At 40.6% G+C, this 19836-nt stretch overlaps 1 protein-coding gene across 8 annotated transcripts in view; it reads left to right on the top strand.

The window, feature by feature from the left end:
* The window catches only part of MORN1 (MORN repeat containing 1), a 262334-nt gene that overhangs the window by 65236 nt on the left and 177262 nt on the right, over positions 1-19836 (top strand). For all 8 annotated transcript variants that reach the window (XM_056795982.1, XM_056795980.1, XM_056795981.1 and 5 more), the window contains 2 exons: positions 4508-4631; positions 8660-8838. In XM_056795982.1, coding sequence (XP_056651960.1) covers positions 4508-4631; positions 8660-8838 — 303 coding nt within the window. The remainder of the gene's footprint in view (positions 1-4507; positions 4632-8659; positions 8839-19836) is intronic.

Here is a 19836-nt window from a genome sequence, read left to right on the forward strand (position 1 = left end):
TAGATAGATAGATAGATAGATAGATAGATAGATAGATAGATAGATGGATAAATGATAAATGAGAGAGATAGATCACATAAAAATATATAAAAGAAGGAGAGAGAGAGAGAGAGAGAGAGAGAGAGAGAGAGAGAGGAGAAAATAGTAGTAGTTTGGGGCAGCTGAAGTTTATATTTGATCTTGTAGACAATAGGGAGGACCCCACTGGATATTATTGAGTAGGGAGGTAACATAGTCAAATTTATACTTTAAGATGATCAAAGATCAATTTTGGGGGGTGGATGGAGTGTGTGTGTGCGTGTGGGGGGGGGGGAGACTTGGGGCCAGAAGACCAGTTAGGAGCCCATTGCAATAAGTATGGCAGGAGGTAATGAGGACCTTGAAAAATACTATGATAGCTGTGTTAGTAGAGAGAAGGTAGAAATCATAAGCTATGCCAAATAATGAGATATATTAGGTGAGAGAAAATGAGTTGAGAATACTGACAAGGTTATGAACCTGGGAGAATAATAGTGCTCCTGATAGAAATAGTGAAGTTTGGTAGAAGGGGAAGGTTTGGGGCAGAATATAATGAGTTCTGATCTGGACATGTCAATTTGAGATGCTTACAGGCTATCTGGTTTGAAATATTTAATAAGCAGTTAGTGATATGGGATTGGAGCTCAGGAAAGAATATACAGATTTGGAATATAGATAATTGGGTAGATAGTAGAACTTCCTCAAGCCAAATCAGAGAATATAATTATATATATATGTATATGTATATATATAAACAGAGGGCCCAGGACATAGCTTTGAGGAATAGTCACATTTAGTGGACAGGATATCAGTGATGAGCCAGCAAAGGAGACTGAAAAGTGGGCAGATGGGTAGAAGAAAAACCAGGACAAAGTAATGCCGTAAGATCCCAGAGAGAAGACTTTAAATACAGCAGAGAGGTCAAGAAAGATGAGGACCAGGAAAAGACCACTGGATTTGGCAGGTGAGATTGTTGTGGTGAGAGAGCAGTTTCAGTTCAGTTATGAGATCAGAAGTCATATTGCAAACCAATAGCAAGGAAATGGGCTCGGGTTGAGGACACATGTGACACCTAGAGGAATCACACATCGCCAATGAAAGGGGTGAGGTGAGGGGGAGAAAAAAAAAGTGATTTTTGTTTCTAATGAATAATGTTTGAAAATGACCAAATAAAATAATGTTTAAAATTTTAAAAAATTTAAAAAAGGGAAAAAAAAGAAGTCATATTGCAAGGTATTAAGAATGGAAGGGGAAGAAATGGAGGCAGTGTATAAAGACAGTTGTTTTTTTTCTAGGAGTTTGAATAAGGGAAGAATCACAGAATTTGAGAATTGGAAGGAAGTTTTAGTCCCTACACCAAAATATTCTTCATGGTGACATTCTGACAAGGTGTTAGTCATTCAAGCATTCACCTGATGACCTTCAGGGTTGGAGACAAGAAAGAGAAGTATAGGATGTGAGCTTCAGAGCACGGCAAAGTCTAGTGAAGGTTTATAAGAATGGGATAATGGGGAGGAGACTTAGTCATGTTTGAAGGCAAGAGGAAAGAAATCAGTAGATGGAAAGATGGAGCCCACAACTAGCAAGTAGCTGAAGTGGGATTCTAACTCAGGCCTTCTCAACTTCATGCTCACATCCATCATTCTTTTCCTCTTGTCTTGTTCACTGTTCTTTAGTTTTGTATTCACATCCTTGTATATTGCTTCAATGTCTGAATTATTTTCTGATCTTGGGGGTATGAATGCATCCTGGTTCTTGTTTCTGTTTTAAGAAATGTCCTTTGGAAATGATCAAGCAATTTTCACATGAAGAAATCAAAGCCATCAATAATAATATGAAAAAATGTTCTAGATCACTCTTGATTAAAGAAGCACAAATTAAAACAACTTTAAGGTACCACCTCATACCTATCAGATTGACCAATATGACATTAAAGGAAAGTGATAAATGTTGAAGGAGATGTGGTAAAATTGAGAAACCAAAACATTATTGGTGGAGTTGTGAACTGATCCAACCTTTCTAGAGGGCAATTTGGAACAATGCCCAAAAGTCTAGAAAACTGTGCATACCCTTTGATCCTATATTATCATTACTAGGTCTGGATACCAAAGAAATCATAAAAATGGAGAAAGGACTTAACTTGTGCAAAAATATTGATAGCAGCTCTTTTTGTGGGGGCAAAGAATTGGAAATGGAGGGGATGTCCATCAAATGGAGAATGGCTGAACAAAGTGTGGTCTATGATGGTGATGGAATAGTATTGTGCTATAAGAAATGATAAGCAGGATTTCAGAAAAAAGCTGGAAAGAGCTGCATGAACTGTTGCAGAGTGAAATAAGCAGAACCAGGAGAACAATATACTCAGTAACAGCTATATTGTACAATGATCAATTGTGAAAGACTTAGCTCTATCAGCAGTACAATGATCTGGGACAATTCTGATGGACTTATGATAAAGAGTGCTATCCACCTCCAGAGAAAGAACTACTGGAGGCAGACACAGATCAAAGGATACTATCCTCATGTTAGCTTATTTACAGTTTTATTTTGGAGTTTTAGTTTTGTATGAGTATTCTCATACAGCAGTGACCAATATAGAAGTATCTTTTGCATGATGATACACATATAATCCATATCAAATTGCTTACCTTCTCTGAAAGGAGGGGGGAAAGGAGGGAGGGAGGCAATTTGGACATTATAATTTTAGAACATGTATGTTGAAAATTGTTATTACATGCAATTGGGAAAATAAATTCTTTGAATAAAAAAAGAGAAAGAAAAAAACATCCTTAAGATGCTATCAACTTCCAGAGAAAGAACTGTTGGAATCAGATGCAGATCAAAGCATACTATTTTTCACATTAGCTTATTTATGGTTTTATTTGGGGGGTTTGGTCTTATATGAATATTCTCTTACAACAAGGACCAATATGGAAGCATGTTTTGCATGATAATGCATATATAATCTAGATCAAATTGCTTTCCATCTCTGAAAGGGGGTAGGAAATGGAGGGAGACAATCCGAATCTTATAATTTCAGAAAGTGAATGTTGAAAATTGTTATTATATATTATTAGGAAATTGAATAGAAAAGAAACAAAACAAAAAAGAAATGTCCTTTTCAAGAATGACTAAATATTGAGTTGAAAATGTTTGTCGCATTTGTTCTGTGTATCTTTTGCTTTCACTGGGAACCAAGAACAGATTTCACTTCCTAGGCTTTCCCACTGAAGGTAAGACAAAATTAATCATCCGTTATTCATCATGCCTAAGTCAAGTAGAGATCAAACATGAAAGCATTTACACTGGGTTGGTGTAACCATTCCCCAAGATCTCCCTTACAAGAACCTCAGTGTGTAGGGGGTACAAGAGAATTCTGGGAAGGGAGTCAGAGGAAATGATGAATAAAAACCTTTTCTAAAGAGTATGATGCAGAGATGAAAAGGAAAGTGTTGCTTGACAAGAACAAAGGAAGTTAGTTCAAGGAGACAGGGTCCAAAGAAAACTGGTCTCCAAGGATTAGAACTTGAAGGGTTATGCTTTTTGTGGGTAGAACGATCCAGATCAGTTCAGGTGGGGAGGGGGAAAATCAAACAAAATGATCAAATATTGTCCAATTGGCAACCCTCTTTATGAGTAATTGAGATATAAGAAGGACAAAAGGAAGATCTGATATAAGGAGGAAAGAGCATTTTATTTTATTCATTCATTCATTCATTTACTTATTTGTTTGCTTATTTTTTTTTACTTCCTTATTTACTTATTTACTTACCCTTACCTTCTGCCTTAGAATCAATATGTGTATTGACTCCAAGGCAGAAGAGTGGTAAGAGCTAGGCAATGGGGGTTAAGTGACTTGCCCAGGATCACACAGCTGGGAAGTATCTGAGGCCAGATTTGAACCTAGGACCTCCTGTCTCTAGACCTGAGCTACCCAGCTGCCTTCAGGAAAGGGTATTTTAGTAAAGGTAAACTGAACAAATTATCAATGAAATGGGATTACATTATGAAAGTATACTTCCATGTGTTCATAAATTTGGGCCATTCTTCAAAACATTATCACCATCTTTTCTTTTAGATGACCTTACTATAAAGGAATTTTCCTAGAGCACTTTGAGGGGTCCTCATCTTTGTCTCTACTAGTCTACTCTGTAATTATGCCTAGCTAGGTTCATCTCCCTAGTAGAATCTAAGCTCCTTGAAGGCAGAAACTTAAAAAAAAAATCTCATCTCCTTTCCCTAGCCTCAGACTTAACAGGAACTTTACAAATATTTCCAGAATGAACTAGAATGCAAAATTTATTTGAGTGTATACTTGAGTATATATTTGGGTCTACCATTTCCTATTGTCTGAGTGACCTTCAAGGAGAGTCTTCATGGGGAAAAGTTTCACAGTATGAACCAAGGCCTTGTTAATGTTTACAGAACTATTTCCAAGGCCTCAAGTCTGAACTGTTGCTTTTGGTGCTTTTTTCTGTCTTTGGGAAAGGTGAGACTGGCAGAGTTTTAAAGATCGAGGCTGGAGTCCGATACGTGCAGCTGCAGGATTTCTCATATTTCAGCTTTTTCAAGGTGACTGGAGATGCTGAGGTGAAACCGATCCAAACACCCTTGTAAGTCATGTATAGAATTGCCATTCCCTTCCGCCTGTTCCCCACTGGAGTAAAGAGCAGGGGTGTGTAAAGCACTCACAGGGTTAGGCCTTCAGTGCTTCTTGGAGCCCTCTTTCCCCATCAGAATTTGGATCTGATTAGAAAGTGAGTTCACAAACTTCTCAAATTCCTGCTCCTGCATTTATGCAGGAATCTGGTCTTTTTTTAGTCTTCTTTTGCCACAAGCACAAAAAGCCCTCTTAAGCATGTCAAATTACCACCACCATGTTGAATTCACTTACAAAGACTAGGAGGAAAAAAGAAAAAAGAAAGCTTGAAAACCCCAGTATTTGAAAACCTCACCACCATGTCATGGAGAAAGGGAGTCGCTAGTAAATTGCTCCTTTAAATTTTTTTTCATATCATTTTCTTAATTGTCATTAATATTCCTAGGGTTTAGAATTTAGGGAAAAGGGTGTTTGTCAGCCCTTATTGATTCCTGTAGATGGGCTATTCTTGACTAGTTAGCTTTTTTTTTTTAATCTTCAAAGCCCCCCTCTTTTTTTTTTTAAGTAAACATTAACTGAAGCAGAGATTGAGGGATTTATCTGAGGTCAGATGGGTTGTTCATTTCAAAGAGAAGGTTAGCCTTCCTAACTCCCCATCTCCCAATTTTGTGCTGATGTCACTAGTTCACAATCTCTTTGGAGAGTAAAGTGGAACATAAGTGATGAGTTTCCATTTTCCCAGTTCTGATCGCTGCGTGATCAAAGTGAAGACTACTTTGAAAATTCCTTACATACTGTGACTCTCCTCCAGTTGAGTTAGTGCGGAGTTCATTTCAAGAATTTTAATTCTTTGCAAGATTCTCAGTCAGAGGCAGCCCCAGTGGTGGAAAGGGCTCTAGATTTGTGTCAGGAAGCATCTTTGCTATTGATACTCCTCCATGTGTCACCTTGATAAGAGAGTCCATCTTGCAGGACCTCAGTTTCTTCGTCTGTAAATCAGGACTCGGATAGTTATGCGTCAAGGAAGTGAGTTATTATTACAATTTCCCCCCAATTTTTTCAAAAGCCATTAAACATCAATTAATGTACATGTTGACTTTCTTTGTAGAATATAAGCTCTTTGAAGGCAAGGGTGGTTCCATGGTTCCATTCTCAGCACCTCCCACAGGGCCTGGCACAGAGGAGGCTCTCAGTCAATGCTGGCTGACCGATCTATCAAGATGATCAGTACAGATTGTTACTTATAAGAACTTACATGGCTTATTTGGATTTAGGAGTTATAGAGGATCTCACCAGCCATGGGAGACGTCATTGTGTAAGGGATATCCCTCCACAATTAATCTTTTCAGTGGTCATCTCAGCTCTGCCTAAAGACCTCCTAAGGCAGCCCTGTCTACTTTTGGGTAGCTCAAATTTTGGGGAAGGTTTTTCCTGTTATGAATAAATTTGATTCTTCACAACTTATGCCCATTATGGCTAGTTCTGACTCTGGGGGCTAAGAAGAATAAGCAGGTCCTTTCTTCCATATGATAGTCATCAAATGAATGAAGACAGCTATAGATAATATTACCTCCTAATGTTATCCCCTCTTCCTCCTCCTCCTCCTCCTCCTCCTCCTCCTCCTCCTCCTCCTCCTCCTCAGTATGTGCCAGGCACCATGCTAAGAACTTTACAATCATCTCATTTGATCCTTATCCACCCTGGGTGGTATATGCTATTATTACCCCCATTTTAAAGAGGAGCAAACTGAGGTAGAGTTAAGTGACTTGTCCAGGATCACAAAGGTAATAAGTGACCAGATTTGAACTCAGATCTTACTGACTCCAGGTCTGGTGCTCCCTCCATTGTACCACCTTGCTAAATATCCCCAATCCTGTGTGACCCTGGGCAAATTACTTAACCCCCATTGCCTAGCCCTTACCACTCTTCTGCCTTGGAGCCAATACCCAGTATTGACTCCAAGGCAGAAGGTAAGGGTTAAAAAAAATATCCCCAATCCCTTCACCCAGGCCTCATATGGCAGAAACCCGAGTCTCTAAACTAGTTTAAGCCTTCCCTAGTGTCCTGCCCTTGATTTCTCAGAGCAGCGGACTTCTCAACCCTGGGGCACTACAATTGCATTTGTTTGGAAACCCCTACTTTTTTAAATTAAATTAAATTATTTTTATTTTTCAAACATTATTTTATTTGGTTATTTTCAAACGTTATTCATTAGGCACAAAGATCACCTATTTTTTTCCCTCCCCCTCTCCCCCCACCCCTCCCATTGGTGATGCATAATTCCTCTGGGTATCACCTGCGTCCTCAACCCAAGCCCATTTTGGAAACCCCTACTTTTTATGACCCCATTTAGCCTTTTCTTGGCCAAGATACTGGAATGGTTTGCCATTTCCTTCTCTAGCTCATTTTACAGATGAGGACACTAAGGCAAACAGAGTTAATGATTTACCCACGGTCACACAACTAGTAAGTATCAGAGGCTGAATTTGAACTCAGGTCTTCTTGACCCATGGCCAGGCACTCTATCTACTGTGCCACCTAGCTGACTTGATAGGATCCCAGGAAAACTTTATATAATAAAATATTCAAATGGAGGAAATAGAAGGCTTAAAAAGGTGGGGTCTGAGATTCCCAGTCTGAGTACCATTATCTTAGATTCTTCTTTATCAGAAAAATAAACCACTATGCTGCAGTAACTTAAGCAGTAAGACACCAGTTACGGAAAACAAAACAATTCTCAGATGCATGCTTTTAAATAGATTTTTTTCTTGCTGTTCTTGTTGTTAGGTCTCCCTAGCTCTCCCAGGCTGGAAGTACAGGAGCTTGGGCCTGTCACTGATTGGCACAGAAATTTGAACCAGCTCTTTTCTCAACATGGGTCAGTTTCCCCTTCCTTGGGCAGCTTGGTGGCCCTCAAGTCCCATAGGCTCACCATCCTGACCTTGGACTCAGTGTTGACACCTGATCCGCTTTAGCCCCATTGAAGCTCAGAACGCCCAAACTCAAACAAGCCATGCCCCATTCTCAGCAGCAGGGACTACAGGCACACCCTACCCCACCTGGCTTCAAAATGGTTTTTAAAGCAGGTTTTTCTAAGGTTAATGATTGACTTGGCCATCAGAAGGTTGGCCAACAAGAGCTCCATTTTGTTGACTCTGAATGCTCATGAAGGCAGCCTGCTAAGATGTGGAGGGGAGAACTTGTGGTTTGTGTTGAGGAGGGAGCTTCTGCTCCCCATAATGAAATTGTTAAGCTTCCAGAGTCCCAAAGGAGAAGGAAAAGAAGAATGCATGAGCCCTTATACAAACTTAGCCTCTGCTCCCAGAGTCACCATCTTTAGCAGAGACCACGAGGTAAACAACCCTCAAGACACAGGACTCTTGCTATCAATTAGGGAAATCGGGATCATACAATGCAATGAAACAAATCTGTATTAAATTGGAATTTATTGTTAAAATGATGATAGTAATGCCTGCTCCTGGCCCTTTATAGAGCTTTTTGACAGCCGTTATCTTGTGCCTGTTGGGTTTGAATTTGATGGCCTTGAAGCTCCTTTCCAACTCTGAGATTCAGCCATTCTTTGACCCTCCTGAGGGAGGCAGAGAAGGGGTTGTCATATCCTTCCTACAAATGAGGAAACTGGGTGTCCTGTCTAGAAAAGTGATCTGCTCAAAGCCAAAGAGCTGGGAAATGGAAAAGCTAAGACCCAAAGCCAGGCCTCTGAAGTTCCTGTTCAGTATTCTTTTCTACTTTTCTAAGCCCTGTCTGGGTGAAGCTAGCAGAGGCAGAGAAGAGCAGACTTTGAAGCCCAGGGCTTGAGGCTATCCATGTGGCAGGCAGAGTCTACCAGTCAGTCCATTTTGATTCCAGGGTGATTCACTCAATGCTGCCGGTCCTCTATTCTTTTTCAGCACATTCCCATGCTTGAGCCCTTTTCTGTTTAGACCCCAAAGATGCTCCAGCTTTCAGCACAAGTTACACATCCTAACTGGCTGATTTGATGGCCCTCCTGACGTAGTGTTAAACTGGTTTCTTTGGCAGCGGATTTGAGTGCATTCACTATCCTCTGATGCTTCCCGTGTCTGCGAAGCCAGAGATGGACACTTCCAAATCAGAACTTCCTGAAGATACTTCCGATTTCCAAAAAGAGGATACAGAGAGAGAATCCCTGTTGGAATCCCTATTGGATGATGGAAAAGATGATTCTGATGACCTGGATGGTAAGTAGAGACCATGGATTGGTCAACTATTTGTCCTTTTCAATACAGCTTAAATAAAACATGTTTTCTAATAAATAATGGGTATACTTTTTAGTACAGATGTTAGAATTTTCAAATTCACTAGTTATCCATTTCCTTCCCTACCATTCGGTACTTTCTGGTAGGTTGATGGTGTTCTCTTTAGGAGAATATGGATGGGAGTCATTAGTTTATTGACTAACTGAGTTCAAAGTACAGCCTCATATAGTCACCAATTCATATAATTATTGAGCTGGAAGGAACCTGAGAGTTCAGGCTCAGACCCTCTTGGCAAGAGCACCAAGTATTAGGAGCAGAAGACCTGGATTAGAATTCCAGCTCTACTCTTACTCTTGGTGTGACTGAGCAGGTCACCTCATGGGACCTCCATTTCCTAATCTGTAAAATGAGGGGATTGAATTAAATGGCATCTAAGATCTTTTCCAGCTCTCTGGTTTGTGATTAACCTCCCATGATCCAGTTGTAGTTTGCCCACACCCATTTTCTTTCTGGTCCCCAAATCTCCCTCAGCTTCCCAGGCCCATTATAGCCTCTTCAGTGCTCTGAATGTTAGGGGGGGGGGGAAATGTGGGATGGTTTATTATGCTGATTTCTATCTGAGAGACAATTACAGATTTCACCAGGGTACTATAAAGGAGTAATGGAATGACTTCAAGTACTCTTGAAAGGAAGTAGGATGACATTCCGGTTCATTTGTCCCATTCTGAACATTAATCAGCTTGCTGCTTCTTTCTTTTCCAAAGAAGTAGAAACTAGTGTAGGAGGAATACTGGCTTTGGAAAGTTGGGCATATGAACAGATATATAGGATGGATGGATTGATAGATAGATAGATGGAAGGGTAGATACTCAGACAGATAGGATGGTCAGAAAGATAGACACATAGATATGTAAAATGAATGGATAGATCGGTATTTAGAAAGAAAAGGAAGGAAGAAGGAAAGAAAGAAAGAGGAAAGAAGGATGAAAAGGAAGGAAGGAGATGAAAGAAAGATAGGAAGAAAGAAGAAGAAAGAAGGAAAAGAAGGAAGAAAAGAAAGGTAGAAAGAAAAGAGCAAGCAAGAAAGAAAAATGTAAGGAAGGAAAAAAAGAAAGATTAGATAGATGGATGGACAGATAGGTAGATAAATAGGATACACAGAAAGACAGATAGATACATAGAATGATTGGATAGATAGATGCATGGGTGGGTGGGCATATAGACAGACAAGTACATAGAATGGGGGAATGGATAGATAGAGGAATAGATAGGATAGACTAGATAGACAGGATAGATAGATAAAGATACTCTTTTCACAAAGATACTCTTTCTCCTAATGCCCAGATCCACTGATCTTTAGGGGATAATGTCAGAGAGCTATCTGAGGCACTGAGAGGTCAACCAGCTTGCTTAGGGTATAAGATAAGAGACCTAAATCCAGGTCTCCCTGATTCCAAAGTGAACTTTCTATCTACTCTGCTTCATTCTTTCAATTATTTTAAAGAGAAATTCTATACATGAATAAATAATTTTTAACCAAACCTATTAGATTCATTTATTTTGTCTTAGGTTTTATGAATTGCTTATAGTGTGCTGGAGTAATACAAGAGATTTCACTTTTATGGACACCAAGCTCTCAAAATCTTGCTCCAAAGTTATATTTTACTAGTATGAACTCATGATTTGCCACCCCCATCAAATTAGTATTAATAATATATGAAATTTGGCCCCAAAGAAGAGATATGAGAAGATAGTTCTCCCCTCTCTCCAGAGGTTGGAGGTCTATGGGTAGAGAACACTACAAACTTTTTCAATGAATTGATCAGTTTTGCTGATTTTTTCTCTTCTTCCTCTTTTTCCTTCCTTCCTTCCTTCCTTCCTTCCTTCCTTCCTTCCTTCCTTCCTTCCTTCCTTCCTTCCTTCCTTCCTTCCTTCCTTCCTTCCTTCCTTCCTTCCTTCCTTCCTTTCTTCCTTCCTTCCTTCCTTCCTTCCTTCCTTCCTTCCTTCCTTCCTTCCTTCCTTCCTTCCTTCCTTCCTTCCTTCCTTCCTTCCTTCCTTCCTTCTTTCCTTCCTTCCTTCTTTCCTTCCTTCCTCTCTCCCTCCCTCCGTCTTTTCCTCCCTCCCTCCCTCCCTCCCTCCCTTCCTTCCTTCCTTCCTTCCTTCCTTCCTTTTTTCCTCCTAGTAGGAAATAGGAAGATTAATTTCCTATACTATTATATTCTATTATGCTCTAGTCCACTGTGAAATTTCCTGTTTTAAAGGAATTATAACTTGAAGAAAGGAATTTTTAAAAATAACTCTTACTTTCTTTCTCAGTAACAACTCTAAAATTGAAAGGCAAGGGTTTGCCAAATGGGGTAAGTGACTTCTCCAGGGTCATCACAGCTAGGACGTATTTGATATCAGATTTGAATCTAGAATTTCCCATCTCCAGGCCTGGCTTTCTATCCACTGAGTCATCTAACTACCCTTTATATCAGTGTTCTTCTTAAAATGAGGTACCCAGAACTGAATACAGCATTGCAGAGTGGGTTCATCCAGGGCAGAGTAATTGGACTCACTTGCCTTAGGAAGATCTATTTGCACTTTTAAGTCAATTTGAAGATGACTTTAATAGTTTAGTTGAAAAATAATAAAGGGGATAGTTAAGTAGCACAGTGGATAGAATGCCAGGCCTATAATTAGGAGGTCTTGGGTTCAAAACTGGCCTCAGATACTTCCTAGCTGTAGTTAACTACTTCTTCTTTTTCTTTTCATAAAAAAAGTTCTTTGTTTGGAGGGAGAGAACTATGATCTCCTTGAGATAGAGAATGTCTTTTACTTTTCTTTGGATCCCCAGGGATCCACATTGCCTGGCACATAGTAAATACTTAATAAATGTTAATTGACTGACTGAGTGAATGGGAAGAGGTGAGTGAAGACACAAGGAAATCTAGAACCAAAAAATATCAGTAAAAGTCTATGAAAAAAAGTTTCAGGCTCGAGAGGCAGTGGTGACCAATACATGGAGACCAGAGAATTCAAGATAAAATTGAGGAAGTGGCATAGCCCATTTTGATGGGAAAGTAAAGTACACGAAGGTGATTAATGTGAGATAAGGTTGCAAATGTTGCAAAAGGAGCCATGTTGCAAAAGGCACTGAATGCTGGACTAAATAGTGGTGGACCACTTGGGACTTTGGAAGAATAACTTGATAAAGAAAGTTACTTTGAGTAAGTTTTGCATGATAACACATGTATAATCCAGACCTAATTAGTTACTATCTCTGAAGGGAGGGAGCCAATTTGGATCTAATAATTTTGGAAAATGTGTTTTTAAATTGTTATTACATGCAATTGGGAAAATAAACTATCTTTGGGGGGGGGGAAGGTCACTTTGGTGGTAGTGTTAACAATGTACTGGAGAAAGGAAAGTCTAGAGACAGAGACCAGTTGGGAAATTTTTTGGATTGTTTTTAAATAACCATATAGATGAGAGTTAATAAGCTCAAATAGAGTAGTGACCATAAGAATGGAAAGGAAGATAAAGGTTCAAAAGACAACTGCAAGAGGTAGAATCAATAATATTTGGCTTGTGCATTTGTCCAACACTCCATCTCCCTTTCACCTCTGTCTTCCTTCAAGGCTCTAATCAGGTGCCCCATCCTTCAAGAAGTCTTCTCTGACCCAACTCTTGTTCCTGTTCTCTCCCTTAACAATCACCTACCCAATTTATTAAGTGTTGATTACCACCAGATGGCTTCACTTGGGTCATGTCATTGGACCTGGGTGACTCTGGAAGATCATGACTTCATGCAACTCTGCTTCATTTCAATCCGATTTATAAGGAGTCAAAAGGTATCATTTTGAGGACAAAGGACATGCCATGTACTAAGGCAGCAACCAACCAACCAACCAATTAAGTGCTTGCTAAGTGATGGGCCTTGGGTTCACTAACACAAAGGAGTTTAGTCTCCACCTTGAAGAGAGAGAGAAAAAGAAAATTCACTGATAAGCAAATACAAAATATGATACAAACAAATAAAGAGTGATTCCCCAAGATAGAGTGGGGAACTAACAAGTAGGCCTCTTGGAGGAGGAGTCTCAAAAGGAACTACTATTTCCAAGGGGCAGAGGTGAGGAGGGAGAGCATCCCAGGCAGGGGGAGCAGCTTGTATGAAGGCATGGAAAAAGGAGATGGAATCTCCACCTTACCACTGGTGGGGAATAGTAAGTTGGCCGGTTTGTCTGGAGTGTGGAGCGTATTATGTCATTAGCCCACAAAAATAGGCTCACTCCAGTCTGGGAAATCTTTTTTTTTTTTAGTTTGAAATTTTTTATTTAATTAATTTAGAATATTTTTTCATGGTTACACGATTCCTGTTTTTTCTCTCCCCACTTCTCGCCCCCCCTCCTATAGCCAATGAGCAATTCCACTGGGTTTTACATGTGTCATTGATCAAGACAGTCTGGGAAATCTTTAAATGCCAAACAGAAGTATTAGGGTTTGGTTTTGTTTGTATCTTGGGGGTAATAGGGAGCCACAAATGCTTTCTGATCAGAGAGAAGCATGGTCAGACCTGTGCTTGAGAAATGGCAGTTTTCTTTCCACTATATTTGTAAACATGATGTACATATGATATATGTCTGTAGTAGACTGTAAGTTCCTTGAGGGCAGGGACTATTTTATTCATGTCTTTGCATCTCCATTGTACCCTTCATTAACATCTGTTGAATAAAAGTGTCATAGAGTATGAGAGAAAGATGGAGAGAGAAAGATAGACAGAGAGGAGAGAGATAAAAACACAGAGGAGAGAGAAAGGAAGAGACAGACAGGGACAGAGAGACAAAAGAGAAATGGAGGGAGACAAAAGGGAGAGAGACAGACAGACAGACAGAGACAGACAGAGACAGAGACAGAGAGAGACAGACAGACAGAGACAGAGAGAGACAGAGACAGAGAGAAAGAGAGAGAGAGAAGAGAGAGAGAGAGAGAGAGAGAGAGAGAGAGAGAGAGAGAAGAGAGCATGATCACTTCATCAAATAAATGAGAAAGTCAGGAGACAAGATTTAGGGTGAAAAGTCATAAACATAGTCTCATCAAGACATCCCCCTGGAGAGAGCCAGCCGGCAATTTCAAATTCAGGACAGGGACCTTGGGGTGAGCTTAAGGCTGGAGCTGTAGAACTGGGAGTCATCTGCATATAGATGATGCTCTGTGGCATTTAAACACATTTCTAATTTAGCTTTTAGGGATGTAATATTTCTTTGTAAATTGATATCTTCTGTTTTTAAATAGCCTCCCTTTCCATATATACTTCTTTCTACTTTCCTACCAGAGAGCCTTCCCCTGTGACAAAGAAAACAAAAGAAAGAGGAAAAGGGCAGTGGGGGGAAGGAGGGAAGTGGGTCTGTGGGACTGACTTATCAGCTGAAGCTCACAGCATCCTTGATATGCCACCTCTGACATCGTATACATTTTTTTCATTCTTCTTTAGTCTTCAGTTTGGTCATTACACTTATTTTTCTGTTTTTCTTTTTGTAATTGTTCTTTCCATTTCCATTGATGTTGTCATATTGTATATCATTTTCCTGGCTTTGCCTGCTTCACTGCATCCATTCATACAGATCTTCCCACACTTCTCTGCATTCTTCATATTCAGCATTTCTACGGTTCTGTAATATTCCATTACTTTCACATGCCACAATTGGTTTAGCCCTTCCCCTGATCAGTGTACATCTAATTGGTCTCCAGGTCTTTGCTCCCACAAAAAGAATTGATCTTAGTATTGTGGCGAATATAGTGTAGAATTTCAATCTTTGACCTCCTTACGACATATATGTAACAGTGTGATCTCTGAGTAAGAGCATATGACACAATTTAGCCATTTTCTTAGTATAATTCTACGTTGTGTTTCAGAATGATTGGACCACTTCATAGTCCCACCAGCCTACCTTTCCACAAGGCCTCCAGCATTGACTATTCTCATCTTTATTTGAAGTCTGAAAGTGATTCCCCCTTCATTCCTATTTTTTCCACCATTTCCCTTGAGACTAGATTTTTTGTGCCTCTAAGTGAATTTTCTTATCATTTTGTCTATTTCCATAAAGAATCCCTTTGGTAATTTTATTGCTGTAGCATTGAATCTGTATATTAATTTAGGTAAGACTCTTAAAAAAAATCGATGTGGTCCATGAGCACTGAATCTTCCTCCAATTATTTCAGTCATTCTTTATTTTTTTGAGAAATATTTCCTATGGTGGGTTGACTCCTAGATATTTTATATTCTCTTTCTATTACTTCCTCTTGGATTTTGTTGTAGTTATAGAAATACTGTTGATTTTTGTAAGATTTATTTTTTCTTATTTTGCTCCTTCGTTGAAGCTATTGTCTCAATTAGTTTCTCTAATGATTCTATGTAGTTCCCCAAGAAACCCATCATATTATCAGTAGAGATAAATGTTTGTCTCCTCTTTTACTATGTTTATGGCTTTAATTTCTTCCTTTTATACTATTGTGATTGCTAACATTTTTAGACCTCTATCATATATTAGTGGGAAAACCTTGATTTACTTGATTTACTCCTATATTTACTGGAAAGTTTCTAGTGTGTTCATGGCAAATAATGCCAGTCCTGTTAAATAGTTTTAGTCATGTCCAACACTTCATGACTCCATGTTGAGTTTTCTTGGCAGAGATACTGGCATGGTTTGCCATTTCCTTTTCTAGCTCATTTTGCAGATGAGGAACCTGAGGCAAACAGGATTAGGTGATTTGTCCAGGGCTGCACAGATAGCAAGCATCTGAGGCCAGATTTGAACTCAGCAAGCCTGACTCCAGGCTGCACTATGGCACCACCTAGCTGCCCTGTTTTATAATTATTCATCTACATACATGTTGCCCTTCCTCTTCAGTAGAACGTAGGCTCCTTGAGGGGAGCAACTGTTTTGTTTTTGGTCTCAGTATCTTATCATTAATACCTTGTATATCGGATGGGCTGGTCAGGGAGGTGGAAGAAGAGGTGGGGACTGTTAATCATTGATAGAAGGAGATTCTGCATGGAAGAACTCTTTCTACCTGTGCAGATTGGCATCTGGTTTGCAATGAAGAGTCTCTGGATTTGCCCAGTGGCACTGAGGGGTGAACGATTTTGTCCAGGGTCCCACAGCCAGCACCAAGTCCAAGGAGGACTTTTAGCCCAGATGGTCCTCACTCTAAGGATGGCTGCTTAATGTACCCTAAATATCCATTGGATGAATGAAGTAAGTCCAGGGATGTGTATTTGATTTCCAAAGGAGAGAGTTTGAAGGATGAAGCCTTGGAGAATGGCTACTACTCAAGGACTAGAAGAAGAAAGAAGAAACCAGTGATGGAGACAAACGAGAAGCAGACAGAGAGGTCAGTGGATGATCAGGAGAGCACAGTATCTTAGAAGCCAAGAAAGCAGAGAGGGGCAGATTCATGTCAAACGCTGCAGGAAGGTCCAAGACGAGGACCGCAAAGGATCATTAGATCGAGTCATTTGAAGGCTATTATTTTATTGGTCTTGGAGATGTTGGATTTAGTCTAGTGCTAGCAATGGAAGCCAGACCATAGGGAGTTAAATAAGAGCAATATGAATTTGTGATTGAGCCCTGAACTTGGAGACAAGAAAACTGAGTTCATGTCCTGTTTTTTGGTGCTAGTTTTAGGACCACAGATAAGTCACTTTCCCCCCTCTGAGCCTGTTTCCTCATTTATAAAATAGGAATGGTGAGAAGCTATGTAGAACCTACCTGGCAAGGTTTTTGTGAGCATCAGAAGAGGCAGTTCATGTCAAGTGCCTGTTAAAGTTTAAAGTGTTGTATCCATATCCCAAATTAGTACTATCAATGAAGAAAGTGATAGGAGCAGCTACGTGGCTCAGTGGATTGAGAACTAGGCCTAGCTAGACACAGGAGGTCCTGAGTTCAAGCCTGGCCTCAGACACTTCCTAACTGTATGTCCTAGGGTAACTGTTACCCTAAAGAAGAACTACATTTCCCAGGAGCCCACTGACTCCCTGTCATTACATACTTCCTATAGATAGGGAATATTAGGCAGGGTCGTGGAAGGTCCCACCTCTTTACTTCCTGTCCTGAACTTGGTGGTGGTAAAGCGAGCTTTTGAACTGGCTGATCAGCCATGGGCATGTGGTATTTATTTTGTATCCTCTTTATTCCTTGATTTCTAATGATCATTTAATAAACCTCTAAAATATAATATTTTTATTATTGAGATTTAATTTTAACTTTTACATTACCTAGCCCATACTGCTCTTCTGTCTTGGAACTGATATTTAGTATCTATTCCAAAACAGAAAGTAAGGGTTTTTAAAAAAAATGAAGAAGGTGATAAGAATGTGGAGACCACTCATGCAGGCTGCTCATTCTCAGAGTACTCCCTGAATGCTCAACTTTCCTCCCTTGGTGCCCAGGCTGAGGCAGAACAATGTCACAGAAAGTGCCAGCCCCTGAGTCGGGACACTAGCTTTGCCATTAATTCTTGGGGATAGCCCGTCTTTGCTCTAGGCCTTGATTTTCTCTGGACTATGAGAGGTAGGACCAAATGGTCTCTAAGTTCCTTTCAGCTTGGATAGTCTGTAAACTCCTGCTTTAGCACAACCCCACCATGGTTTAGTAGATATTCATGGTTTATAAATTTCCAGAAATTAGGGCTTGGATGCTCATGGGGCTCAGAGGTTTAGGGCTAGAAGGGACTTTAGAGATCATAGCCTACTCACTTTATTTTTATTTTTATTTTTATTTTTTGTAAAAAACCCTTACCTTCCATCATAGAATCAATAGCCTATATTGGTTCCAAGGCAGAAGAGTGGTAAGGACTAGGCAATGGGGATTAAGTGACTCTCCTAGGGTCACCCAGCTAGGAAGTGTCTGAGGCCAGATTTGAACCCAGGACCTCCCATGTCTCTAAGCCTAGCTCTCAATCCACTGAGCTTCCCAGCTGCTCCCTCAAGCTTAGTCTTTTTTTAAAAAAACACTCACCTTCCACCTTAGAACCACTAATAGTAAGGCAGAAGAGCAGTAAGGGCTAGGCAATGGGGGTTAAGTGACTCACCCAGGGTCACCCAGCTAGGAAGTGTCTGAGGCCAGATTTGAACCCAGGACCTCCCATCTCTAGGCCTGGCTCTCCATCCACTGAGCTACCCAGCTGCCCCCTAAAGCTGAGTCTTAAAGAAAACCATGGATGTTAGGACAGAAGGATGAGGAGAGAAGGAGGGACATTCCAGTCAGAGTGTTGTATGTCGGAGACAGTGTCAGAGTCCCCTGAATCCTAGAATCTCTTGGAGAAAGGGAGTAGAGGGAGAAGACCAGAAAGGGAGGAGGGACAAGCTTGTGAAGGGCTTTGGAAGCTAAACAGAGGATTTAATATTTAACCCCAGAGATAAGAGGGAGCACCCATGAGGAAATGGGCCCCCAAAGTCAGCGAGAGCCCAAATTCAAACCTTGGTCCTCCAAGACTTCCCACCCAATGGCTCCTTACATTGCAGTAGGGCACAGCACTGAATCTTCTCTCCTTGTTTCTGGTGGGCGAGTGTCCTCCTCTCAGCCCGACAGCAAGGGCAGGCGCCCATCCCACGTTCCCATGGTGCCAGGCACGTCAGGGGGCTTCTTTGTGGCCGAGGTGCTCTTCAGGAGGCCGGAGCTCTTGTCCCAAATCTCTCCTGCTTATGCTCCCCATCCGTCGGGGAGCAGACGATGCAGCGCTCTCCCGCAGGACACACAGCGAGGGTTCCAAGGGCAGCACTTGCATTCCCTCCCCATGGGCTGCCATTACTTTGCCCGCCCCATTCTCCCCAGAATTATTCATGGAAGCCCGATGCCCAGCCTTGGGAGTTGAATCAAAGTTTAATCACTGCTGCTTATTGTGAACAGTAATATGAAATCCTTCCATATAACTTGAGACATCGTAAATACATGCTTTGCATCTTAATATGAGAGAAGGCGCAACGGAGTGATGAAGGCTGGGGTTAGCCCAGATATCAGCATAGCAACACGAATGGCAGCTCCCCTCCATGAGGAAGAGGTTTATTTTATTAGCCACAGATTGGGTGACAAGGGGGATTTCCTCAAAAGCCCTGCCTTGTTGGATTCGGGTTTAGTCACACCAGTCAGCTTTTATCGGGTTCCGTGTGTTGTTGACTTGTCGCTGTGATTTCTTCTATTAATCACAGTAAACAGAGTGAAGAAGAGCCATTACTAAGCACCTGAACCAATTTGAAATCATGACAAGAGGAAAGATGTTAAATAAATACGTCTCTTTTCTCTTGGCACCCCGCAGGCCAAATTAATATTGAATTTCATGTTTCAGTGCATGTTTTTTCCCTTGACTTTTCAGTTCTTTGAAGTTGGTTCCAAATTCCAGCTACAGAAGTTACAGCGGACCCCTTTTGCCTAAATAATCTGAATCTCTGCTCTGTCAGAGGTCCAAAGCCCAAGGATCACGTATTTGCTATTGTTTTGATTCATGCTTTGCAGGCTCTGAAAGCAAAATAATACACAGCTCTGAAATATCATGAAAGCTGCTACTGCACAGCATGGGATTTTCCTTTCTGGGTAATATTGTCAGTCTTTCTACCTTCCATCTTCATTCTGAGGGGGTAGAAATATAAGTATTTACCATAAACCAAACCTTATCAAGCAGCCCCCAAGTCTGACAGTTTTAGGAGTGAACAGAGATCTACTGAAAAGTGGAGCAGCTAGGATGTGCAGTGGATAGAATGCCAGGCCTGGAATTGGGAGGATCTGGGTTCAAATCTAGCCCCAGATATTTCCTAGCAAGCTACTTAACCCTAATTACTTAGCCTTGAGGCTCTTTTATCTTAGAACTGATACTAAGGCATAAGGTAAGGGTTTAAAAAAGAAAGAAAGAAAAATGAAAGAAATGAAGGAAGGACAAACAAAGACAAAGGAAGGAAGGAGAGAGAGAGAAGAGAGAAAGAAGAAGAAGAAGGAAGAAAGA

This window comes from Monodelphis domestica, chromosome 4 (assembly GCF_027887165.1).
Source record: "Monodelphis domestica isolate mMonDom1 chromosome 4, mMonDom1.pri, whole genome shotgun sequence".
Taxonomy (NCBI): Eukaryota; Metazoa; Chordata; class Mammalia; order Didelphimorphia; family Didelphidae; genus Monodelphis; species Monodelphis domestica.